The sequence below is a fragment of the Diabrotica virgifera genome, chromosome 1, assembly GCF_917563875.1.
Source record: "Diabrotica virgifera virgifera chromosome 1, PGI_DIABVI_V3a".
Lineage (NCBI taxonomy): Eukaryota > Metazoa > Arthropoda > Insecta > Coleoptera > Chrysomelidae > Diabrotica > Diabrotica virgifera.
In genome coordinates, this window is record NC_065443.1 from 317006431 (window position 1) to 317019290 (window position 12860).

General features: G+C 31.1%; 2 protein-coding genes across 2 annotated transcripts in view; one reads left to right on the forward strand and one right to left on the reverse strand.

Annotated features, from left to right (window-relative positions):
- Positions 1 to 4685, reverse strand: part of LOC126879269 (venom acid phosphatase Acph-1-like) — a 55972-nt gene extending 51287 nt beyond the window's left edge. The window contains exon 1 of the mRNA XM_050642346.1: positions 4479 to 4685. Coding sequence (XP_050498303.1) covers positions 4479 to 4634 — 156 coding nt within the window. The 5' untranslated portion in view covers positions 4635 to 4685. The remainder of the gene's footprint in view (positions 1 to 4478) is intronic.
- The window catches only part of LOC126879271 (cyclin-A2-like), a 132600-nt gene that overhangs the window by 64420 nt on the left and 55320 nt on the right, over positions 1 to 12860 (forward strand). The gene's annotated exons all lie outside the window — the stretch shown is intronic.

Consider the following 12860-nt stretch of genomic DNA (forward strand, 5'->3'; position numbering starts at 1 on the left):
TCATACATTTTCGAAAATCTTTAAGCATCAAGCATATTTTAATTGACTGCCAATATCATTAACAGTCCGATAGAGAATCTAAGAGACTATCCTAAAACTACAGGGTGAGGCAAATAAAGGGCCTATTAGAACTATCTCGAGAACTAAAGGCAACAGAATCATGAAAATTGGAATAAAGGGGTTTTGAAGGATGATCTATTAAATGAAAATATTTTCATATCTTTGCAACTTCCGGTTATACCGGAAGTTTCTTATAAATTCGTTTTTTTAAATGGGACACCCTGTATATTTTTACATTTTTGGATTCTCTTTGATGTCTTCTTTCTTAAAATTTCAGGTTTTGTAATACTATACAGGGTATTTTAAAAGATAATTACGATTTTTTATTAATTTCGTAGCAAAATTAACACCCTGTAGAATTGTAGTAGTTTGACATCTAAAACTCTACTTACGTTCAAATGATTTTTAATATACTCTACTATTGTTAAGAATCATTAGTATAGCTAAATTTTTAATTTTAGTATACAGGGTTGGTCGAAACTCGGAATGAGTATTTTCTGAGTTTTCTTAAATGGAACACCCTGTATTTTAGTACTGTAATGAAATGATATTTAATGGTACTTTTTTATTTCTTAAGCATTCCCTATACCTATCTGCTTTAATTTGTGCTTAATTGTTAATCGAACCAACAATCTTAACTACGTAGGTATTTTGATAGCCAAACCATTATTGGTAATTTTAAGGACCAGTCTGGATTAATATGTATTTATTTCTGAAAAATTATTTGGGATTGAGTATTTTCACGGCCAACCTAATAAAATTTTACGTATTTTTTGTTGCAATTAATGTTTAGCTTGAATCACCAATAACTCACAAATTAAAGCAGTTAGGTATAGGGAATGCTCAAGAAATAAAAAAGTACTAAAAATATCATTCACTACAATACAAAAATACAGGGTGTTCTATTTAAGAAAACTCAGAAAATACTCATTTCGAGTTTCGACCAACCCTGTATACTAAAATTAAAAATTTAGCTATACTAATGATTCTTAACAATAGTAGAGTATATTAAAAATCATTTGAACGTAAGTATAGTTTTAGATGTCAAACTACTACAATTCTACAGGGTGTGAATTTTGCTACGAAATTAATAAAAAAAACGAAATTATCTTTTAAAATACCCTGTATAATATTACAAAACCTCATATTTTAAGAAAGAAGACATCGAAGAGAATCCAAAAATGTAAAAATATACAGGGTGTCCCATTTAAAAAAACGAAGTTATAAGCAACTTCCGGTATAACCGGAAGTTGCAAAGAGATGAAAATATTTTCATTTACTAGATCATCCTTCAAAACCCCTTTATTCCAATTTTCATGATTCTGTTGCCTTTAGTTCTCGAGATATTTCTAATAGGCCAGTTATCTGCCTCACCCTATACAGCGTGTCTACTTAAGTTGGAAACATATGGGAAACTTTTTTGTTATTCATTTTACGAAAAAAAGTTATTCTTCATAAAAAGTTCTGCATGCTCTAAAACCTAAGATTCAATCATCAGATATCAAATTTTGTCAATATTATACGAGGTATGTCAAAAAATATGAACTTCGTTCAAGAGTAAAGTACCTTTATTTCTCTCAATATCGAAAATTCTTATTATGAAAAGTTGTTTGGAAATAAAAACTAAGATCAAATATGCAATTACATGCTTCTAATTGGAAAAAAATATTTTCCAAATTTTTCTCAAATTTATTGATACTAACTTCGTTTTTATTTATTACACATACCATAACTCTTTTATTATTACTTTTACGAAAAAAAGGTATTCTTTATAAAAAGCTCTGTATGTCCTAAGACCGAGGTTGCAACCATCAGATATCACATTTTATTAATTTTATACGAGGTATGTCAAAAAATATGAATTTCACTCTAGAGTAAAGTACCTTTATTTTTCACAATATTGAAAACGATTATTAAAAAAGTTGTTTAGAATTAAAAACTGTGTTCCAATATGCAATTACATCCTTCTAATTGAAATATTGTCAAATATAAAGGTACTATAATCTTGAGCGAATTTCATATTTTTTGACACACCTCGTATAAAATTAATAAAAGTTGATATATCATGGTTGTGTCTTAGATTTTAGACCATACAAAGCTTTTTATGAAGAATAACTTTTTTTCGTAAAATGAATAATAAACGAGTTATCATATTTGTAATAATTAAAAACGATGTTGGGTATCCATAAATTTGAGAATTTTTTTTAATTAGAAGCATGTAATTGCATATTTGATTTTAGTTTTTAATTCCAAACAACTTTTTATCATAAGAATTTTCGATATTGAGAGAAATAATAGTACATTGTTTACCGGGTAGGAAAAGCTTAACATTCCTGGACGACTGTGAAGATTGCTAAGTCGAGGCGCAAGCCGAGACTTAGCAACACAGAGTCCAGGAATGTGGCTTTTCCTACGAGGTAAACATACTATTTTTCCGCAAATCGTTTAAAATTCGACAGATATTGATTGATTTAAAAAAAACGCGATAATTTTATTCCCAAATAAATGGTGCTTTGAAATTCCTAATAAAATTACTTGGGTTACTATGGAAACGTATTGAGGTTGAATTGTCAAACTTGACGCTTATAAATTTAATTGCTGGTGTTCTCGAAAGTAAAATGATAAGTGATGATGAAATTTCCATTCCTGGGACTCCTCCAGAGCTGGTTGAGGCTGTGAATACTGCTTCATTAGAATTATTGCCAAAGAAATCAAGAGAAAAGTACGAAAATGCATACAGACGTTTTATGGATTATCGCATGAGTAAAAATACGAGTTCTTTCTCAGAAAATGTTCTAATGGCATACTTCCTAGACCTTTGTTTAAAGATGAAATCTTCAACATTATGGGCCAATTATTCAATGCTGAAATCAACCCTTGCACTTAAACACAATGTAGATATATCTACATACTCAAAACTTCGTTCTTTATTGAAACGGCAAGCTCAAGGTTATAGGGCAAAGAAATCTAAGATTTTAACGAAGGAAGAAATTGAAAAATTTATCCAGGAAGCTCCAGATAAAGAAAATTTAATGATTAAGGTAATTTACAAGGTTTTAATAGCAATGTGTTTTCTATCATTTATGTAGAACACTAACAACTGTACGGAAATATCATTTCCTTACAGTAAGGAAATGACATTTCCTTACAGTAAGGAAATGACATTTCCTTACAGTAAGAAAGTCCTGACTTTTTCTTCAAGAAATTTTGACAGGAATGTCAAAATTTCCTGGCGATTTGCGGAAAAGGTACTTTACCCTTGACCGAAATTCATATTTTTTGACATATCTCGTATAATATTGAGAAAATTTGATATCTGATGATTGAATCTTAGGTTTTGGGGCATGCAGAACTTTTTATAAAGAATACCTTTTTTTCGTAAAATTAATAATAAAAAAGTTTCCCATATGTTTCCAACTTAAGTAGACACGCTGTATATGTATATCATAAATGTATAACATATCTTAGTCCATTAATCACGTGATGTTTTTTTTGGCATTTTTTAACCCACCCCTCTGGTGATACATGGTGAGGTTTAAGGCTAACCACCCCCCACCCCTATATCACGTGTATTTTTTAGTATCTACAAAAAAACTATTTTTAGATATTTATAAAATAAACGTATCTATAAGTATCATCTAATTTTAGTATACAAAATTAAAACTACTGAAGAATTAAAACTGACCTAGCAACCCTGTTTACCCATGTATTCAATGCCAAAACAACAGAATAACTGACAAGACTACCAATTCATCAAATAGTAGGTAATATAACATCATATATACATCATGCACAGACTAAAACCTCATAAATAAAATAGAGACTGTCACAGGGTCCGTATTTCTAGTGGAAACACATGGTAAGAAACAAAACACTTCGCAAGTGTCCCTTCTTTTAAGAATTTAAGATAATTTACCATGAAGAGTAGGTATCCCATGTCGCTTTTAACATTAATATCCAATATTAATAAAACTATTTATTATTCCGATTTTTGAACACGTGTGACGAAAAAATAAATACACGTGATGGATTACTACACCCCGCTCCCCCTTGTGATGTTTCGTGATTTTTTATGGACTGCTCCCCCCCTTTCGAGCCTCACGTGATTAATGGACAGCCCCTTATGTAGTCGCTGTCGCTAATAACCTATGGTTGACGCGATATTCTTCTCTAAATAAACAAAAATAATAATCATCTGTGCATGACCTCTTAGTATCATAAAATTATCACAGGAAACACAAATTTGGATTAAAATCCATTGTTATACTCCAGAAAGTAATCCTATTTATAGTAGAATTAGTTTAGTCTAATATTGTACAAATTGTTACTAATAATATCGATTAAAAAAGCATCTCTACAAGATAGTCGTCACCAAAGCATAAATCTCCACCAACAACGATAGAAAAAACAATACTCACCACTACCACCATCTTCAAACTCCCCTCATCTTCGTGATTTGGGAAAGCCGTGTTGTAATCTTCATCGCTGAAATCGTTGAAGGCGACACAACAATTGAAAAGGACGATGTGCAGCAGTGCGCGAGCTAGGACGCTGCCAAAGAAACGGTCCCACATCTCGCTCTGTTCGATCACTTTTTCGAAATCCAAATGACGAGATTTTCTTTCGAACTTTTCGTTTTATATATCGCTAAAGCGTGATCTTTGCGCTCCGATTTTAGTCCAGGGGTTTTGCAACGCTACGACACCATTTCCGCCAAAGTGCTTGGTAAGCATGTTAAGGCGTTAGATAAGAAGTTTTTCGTGTTTTCATCATTTAATATTTATCTTTTTTAAATTTAATTGATATAAAGCGTAGTATTTATACTTTGTATGTATGTTTATTTGATTGGTAATGTAATATTATTATATAAAATGGTCATAATTACGGCAAAATAAAAACTCATATCGTGACAAAAAGTTGGCATTGAACAACACATTTTTAATGTAATTACGAAAATACATAAATATACATCTAAAATCGGGATTGTTAAAATTATACTGTTGTTATAAATTAATATTTTATATTCAGAATATAATAATTCAGAACTCGATATAGATAGAAGATAGAATGTGACACTACACAAGTAGACCAGGGCGCATCTGTAAAAATATTAGTACATTTGGACGTTGAGAGGTGACTCAAATTTTTTTGCAGAAATTGCTTGAAAATAAATCAAATAATAATATTTGAGTTATCCTCCCTCTCAAAAAGGTCCGGAACATTGTTTAAATAATCAAAATGTCAAAAAATTGAGGAAAAATTCGATTTTCTTTTTGAATTTTTGATTATAACTTTAAAAGTATTCATTTTCGAGAAAAGTTGTACTGACATAAAAGTTGCGTAATTAAATTTCCTATAATATAGAATTGGTTAAAAATTTAAAAAATAGTCACCCTTCTTGCAAAATAACAATAATTGTGAAAAAAACATACAAAAACAAGTATTCGCATTATACGTTTTTCAACCATTTATGCTACACTTAGGACCTTCATATTTCACCCTGAAAAACTATATGATACAGTAAAACAATACTGTATATTTCATTAAGATCGGTTCAATAGATTTTGCAAAATAAATTTTGCAATCCAGCTTTCGTAAAAGAAAATCATTTTTTCAAAATGTTACAGGACTGAAAATAAAGCAGATAGCAAGTTGAAAATTTTTTGCTTATAGAAGTATACTGTACCTTTCATTTGCAATTTTGCAAAATTAAAATCGATTAACACCACGGCGTCAGGAATTTTTTTAAAATAAACATTAATTATTGGTGCTACGCGCAGGACAGCGGATAGTTTTTTTTGATTGGGCATTCCAATGACCTTTGATAATTACATTTTAATTTTTATTACATTTCGATATAAATAAATAAATTGTTTATTCAAAAAAAACACATGCTCTATCCTTTGAAATAACACTTTTATTAGCAAAAACTTTCTTTGTTAATATATTTTAACTTAAATAATAAAAGTTTATATTATTTTTAAACATATGCAATTGTTTAAACAATATTTCACAAACAATAATAAAATTAGTTTGATTTTTGTGGAATTAAAATATTAAAATACAACTAAATATAGAGTAAGAACATAATATATTAGATAAAGATTGGAAGAAATTTTGGTGGGAATCAACTTGTGTGAATCGAACACCGCTGTCCTGCGCGTAGCACCAAAAATTATTGTTTATTTCAAAAATTTTCTGACGCCGTGGTAATCAATCGATTTTAATTTTGCAAATTGCAAATGAAAGGTACAGTACACTTCTATAAGCAAAAAAAAATTCAACTTTCTATCTGCTTTATTTTCAGTCCTGTAAAATTTTGAAAAAATGAATTTTTTTTGCGAAAGCTGGATTGCAAAATTTATTTTGCAAAATCTATTAAACCGATCTTAATTAAATTTACAGTATTATTTTACTGTATCATAAAGTTTTTCTGGGTGAAATATGAAGGTCCTAAGTGTAGCATAAATGGTTGAAAAACGTAAAATGCGAATACTTGTTTTTGTATGGTTTTTTCGCAATTATTGCTATTTTGCAACTAGGGTGACTATTTTTTAAATTTTTAACTAATTCTATATTATAGGAAATTTAATTACGCAACTTTTATGTCAGTACAACTTTTCTCGGAAATGAACACTTTTAAAGTTATAATCAAAAAACGAAGAAAAAAATCGAATTTTTCCTTCAATTTTTGACATTTTGATTATTTAAACAATGTTCCGGACCTTTTTGAGAGGGAGGATAACTCAAATATTATTATTTGATTTATTTTCAAGCAATTTCTGCAAAACAATTTGAGTCACCTCTCAACGTCCGTCTCAAAACAGATGCGGCCTGGACTAAAGGTAAAATCAAATGGTTGTAAAATAATATACAAGTTATTTCACATGAATTATTTCCACTCCAGTCAATGTGGTAAGACCGCTCCCGTCTGAAAAAATTTCTGATTCGGTTTGTGTGCGGATTCATTTTCAAAAATGTCTCCTTTAAACAAAGGGTGTCGGGCAAAATTTTGGGCACAAATTATTTAAACAATTTTTTTAAACAGATACAAAAGATCACTTTTAATGTCCATAATTCAGCTCCATAGTAAAGCACACTGTTACAAAACATTTAATTAGTCTTATTCTGAGGGCCAATGTCAAATCTTTGCTGCATAAATTCTTTTTCATTTTCACGAAGTTGGCACGTGCTTTTTCAATTCCCACTCTTTTTTCTGCAGTATAATCGTTATTTTCTGTGATTATCGTTCCCAAGTAAGTATATTTTTTTACTCTCTCAATCTGCTGTCCGCCTACCGTTAATATTTCGTTTGTATTGTTGCTGAATTGCTAATTTTAATAAATTTATTTTTTTTGATGTTAAGAGAGAGTCCGTATTCTCCACTATATCTTAATATTTTATTCATTATTCTTCCTAAGTCTTCCAAGTTGTCGGCTATTATAACTGTATCGTCGGCTACCTAATGTTATTAATTTATTAATTAAACTTACGTTCACTTTTATGCCGACTCTCTCGTTTACCAAAGCTTCTTGTATGATTTCTTCAGAATAAGCATTAAACAATAACGGCGCCAATATGCAACCTTGCCTGACCCCTCTCCTTATCTCCATTTATTCTGACACTTCTCCTCCGATTTTCACATTTGATCGTTGGCTGTAGTATAAATTTGATATCAATGTTACACCCCTCATATCCAGATTCTTGATTTTGAGTACTAAGACAGTCATGTTTTACCTTATCGAATGCTTTGTTGTAGTCTATGAAGCATACAAAGCATATAAAGCACAATCATTTATAATTCAATTTTCATTGGGATTTTTGCGAAATAACACACTACGGTAGAAACGGTAAGTTTATTGGGATTTTTTTTGCCGATTTATCATTGTTCTTATTAGCATTATTACATTTGTTATCTAAATCGCCTGTATTAATAAAAACCAAAATACTACGACAGTTATAATCAATATGGTAATTATAATTGAAAAAATATTTACTATACGTCTAAACGATAAGGAAACATCGTCCCATAACCCTTGCTCATATCGATTTTTTTAACACTATCTCTTCTTCGACGAGACAAGGAAATTATCGGCTCTCATAACCTAAATAATAATAACTTTATAAAATACATTACGTATTACAATATTCGTTTTATTGTTTATATTAACAAATTTATTCGAAATAATCCGGATTGGGCGGTTAAAACTGTGACAAGGTCTGGTGAGGTAGGTGGCTATTCAACAAAACCATATAATCGAATAAACTCTTTTTTTTAATTTCAATATGTTCTTTGAGTACACAATTCACATCTCGAATAATATAAGTGGCAATTCCCATCAATGTTTTTCTTTTGTCCTTATTTCTCGCCATGGTCGTCTTCATATGATCAATCCAATTCCGAGGCTTCACATTGTTTCTTTGAGCAGCATTCGTTTTTCCGATTGCTAGATTGCTAACCTGGTCAATCACCCTCCACTTTTTATCTGGGCTTGGGACCGGCTGTGGTAAAGTTTGTTTAGCAGTAAATGGTTGACTTCAATTAGTGCGGTCGTAAATATTATTAAATATATCTGACTTGGCACATTGTTAAAATGGAGCGATAAGTAAACGAGGTAGACAGAGTTGGTCTTTTGACAATTTAAACTGACTAGACGGTACTCCTATAATAAACCAAAGGATCCACAAAATTTACAATAATTACGACGACAAAAACAAAAAAACATGTAAAATATATTGCCTTATATACCCGAAAATAATGTTTTCAAATGAGTTTTAAAGTAAATTAAATCTATCTTAATTGCGAAGATTATAGAAAAAGAAACATTCAAATATATTTAAATTTTACCTGAAACCGGGCCTTTTATACTATTGAAGTACCAGTACAAGTATTGACCATTGAAGTCAGTCATTTACTGCTAAACAAACTTTACCTACAGAGCTACTCGATCCACCCCGCAATTACCCCAGACAAAAATATTGCTCGAAACAGCGGAGATAGTCCTGTCGCCAGGGGGGGTACAACGGCCTCGTTAATTCAGATGGACTTACCCAAGTTTTTTTTATGTATTTTGACCCGTAGAACACGAATTTTGTGGGTAACAGTTGATCCGGATGTCGATAAGATTGTTATAGACCAAGAACTTGAGGAATCAAATAACAGCGATTTTTGACAAAACAAAACAATATTTTGTATTTTTTGGGTCATTTTAAGCAAAAAATATTTCTACAAGTTTTTTAGTAGGATGCACAGTTTTCGAGATAAACGCGGTTGAACTTTCAAAAAATCGAAAAACTGCAATTTTTAAACCCGAATAACTTTTGATTAAAAAATAAAATAGCAATTCTGCTTAGCGCCTTTGAAAGTTCAAGTCAAATTATGTCGGTTTTGATTATTTGCATTGCTAAAAATTTATTGTGTTATTGTTAAACAAAGCTACAAACAACTAGTGCGTGAGTGATGTTTCTATGATTTATCATTTAAAATCGAACGAGTAGGTAGAATAGGTACTAGTGCAATCAAGACTATTTCTACGTTACATGCGTTAAAACGCATGTAAAAGCACGGGAAACCCTACGTGTTTATAGCTTTGTTAAACAATAAAAAAATAAATTTTTACCAATGCAAATAATGAAAACCGATATAATTTGACTTAAACTTTCAAATGCGGTAAGCAGACTTGCTATTTTATTTTTTAATCAAAAGTTATTCGGGTTCAAAAATTGCAATTTTTCGATTTTTTTAAAGTTCAACCGCGTTTATCTCGAAAACTGTGCATCCTACGAAAAAACTTGTAGAAATATTTTTTACTTAAAATGGCCCAAAAAATACAAAATATTGTTTTGTTTTGCCAAAAATCGCTGTTATTTGATTCCTCAAGTTCTTGGTCTATAACAATCTTATCGACATCCGGATCAACTGTTACCCAAAAAATTCGTGTTCTACGGGTCAAAATACATAAAAAAACCTTGAGTAAGTCCATCTGAATTAACGAGGCCGTTGTACCCCCCCTGGCGACAGGACTAAGATGAAAACCCTCCGAAAAATCGATGGTAATACTCTATGGGCCAGAGCAAGAAGTACAGATTTACGACGGACACGCAAGGTGGACAACATTAACAACTGGGTAAGAAACAGAAGAATAGAATGGAATGACCACATAAGCCGAATGACAACAAATAGAGTAGCACCTAAGTCCTAGGCGCCCTAACTAGACGAGAACTAAGGAAGAAATATCCATAAACAACCACGTCTATAACTACACACACCGGCAAAATTAGCCGAACACCTTAAAAATGGGACATATTTGATGTCTCGAATTTCCTAAACCAGTGGTCCGATTTGAGTGATTCTTTTAGTATGTTATAGCCTTGTTATTTAAGTATATCGTTGTAATAATATTGTTGCTAGACAGGTAAATATCATTTTATACCGGGTGTACCAATCATACTGAATTCTTTTCTTAAAGTTTGGAACACCCTGTGGAATATTCTAGTGTATGTAGAATATTAAAGTTAAAACTCGATTGTAGACTTAGGCGCTATTATCATTTCCCTTTTTGATTCATTTACTTATGTGTAATAATAAAAAAGTTATGTGCGTTAACAACTATCCAGGTTTTTCATCAATAAATCCTCATAGTAGGGGAGGAAAGTATACTAAAATTGCAGTTACTTGAGCGTTATGGGGTCCTATTAGATTGTGAAGAGTATGTGCTAAAACCAAAAAAAGGTTAAGTTATTTTTTCCATAAAGTGGGGGACTTTTCATTTTTTAATTTAATTATCCATTTGAAACAATCGTTTTCTTCCGATTATAGCGCTATCTATCCATAATTAGAAAAAATGTTGCGAATAAAAGTTGCTTATTTTTACGCCAAGAATCCAAATCTGCAATAAAAATTTGGGGGCTCCTATTTAAGATTTTAAAGTAATCTCCCACCCCACCTCCGTGGAAGGTCGTGTTTGGTGCCATTCGATAGATTTTTGAATTTTGCAGTTTTACGATCTGATGTTCATTTCGCGAAATATCGCAGGGTTCGTATTTAAAATTTTTAATTTACCCGCCACCCCTCTCCGTGGGGTGTCGTGTTTAGTATTATTCGATAGATTTTTGAAAAATATTGAACAAGTATTTTTTTAGTTTTTCGATCTGACGTTTATTTCACGAAATATTCGCTTTTTTTGTGAAACTTTGTGACTCGCCCATTTTCTTACAAATCGTCGGATTTTTGAGATATACACTATTTTGCATGTACTTAACTTACCTTATCTTAATCTGACGATTTCGAGTTTTTCTAAGAATAGATTTTTTTTCGGTCCCTCCTTAATGAATTCCATCTGCAAAATATAAGTATTCAATATTTATCAAAAATCTATCGAATGGCACCAAACACGACCCCCCACGGAGGTGGGGTGGGGGTTACTTAAAATCTTAAAAAGGAGCCTCCAATTTTTATTGCAGATTTGGATTCTTGACGTATAAATAAGCAACTTTTATTCTCAACATTTTTTCCAAATTATGGATAGATGGAGCTATAATCCGAAAAAACGATTGGTGGAAATGGAAAATTAAATTCAAAAATAAAGTGTCCCACACTTTATGGAAAACTTAGTTTAACTTTTTTTGGTTTTAGCACCCACTCTTCACAATCCAATATGTCCCCATAACGCTCGAGTAACTGCAAATTTAGCATACTGTCCTCCCCTACTATGAGGATTTATTGATGAAAAACATGGCTAGTTGTTAAAGCGCATAAGTTTTTTATTTTCCAACATAAGCAAATTAATCAAAAAAGAAAATGTTAAGAAAGCCTACGGCTATAATCGAGTTTTAATTTCAATATTTTATATGTGCTAGAATTTTCCACAGGGTGTTCTGAACTTTAAGAAAAAAACACAGTATGATTGTTACAGCTGGTATAAAATGACATTTACCTGTCTAGCAACAATATTATTACACCGATATTCTTAAATAATAAGGCTATAATCTACTAAAAGAACCACTCAAATCGGATAACAGGTTTAAGAAATTTGAGATATCAAACATGTCCCATTTTTAAGGTGTTCGGCTAATTTTGCCGGTGTGTGTATTTACAGAGATAAAATGCAAATTACATAATGCCTCTTTTATTTATATCCCCTTTTTTATTTATATACATAATTTTCTGTTTCTAAAACGCATTTTTCTACATCAAAACTTGTTTTGTCGCGTTTTTTTCTGATTTTTATGTCTATTTTATAGACAATTATTCAGATGACATAACATGATGATTTATATTAAAAATAAAACCAATATTATCTAGATATATAAAAATGTCGAACGTATAAAAATCCGTGACTATGCAAATTTCGTGACGTATGGCAATATTGTATTATAGGCCTGGATCCCGTGTACCAAAAAAAGTTTATTAAAATCAAGCTGAAAATTTGTTAATATCTTAACGGTGTCTAGTCGGAAAAACTTTGATGTATGGGAACACTGGAATAGGGGAAGATTTAATTGTGGAACAGGTTACAGGTTTTGAACGCCAGACTACGAAAACGTCCTATGTATTTTGTCGGACAGAACTTCCAATTGATTTTTGTCGGTATCAGTTTATTAAACTCTCATGGAAAATCAGACTTCTATTTACCAACAACATAATTCCTGTGATTTGACATGCTCTTCGTGTCGGACTTGATAAAATGCCCAAAATATTTGTCGGATAGATATTTTTTCATTTATTATATAAAGTTTGCTATTGAATAAACTTAAAAACAACCTGCTAGTTTTCACAATCATAAACTTATCATTATGAC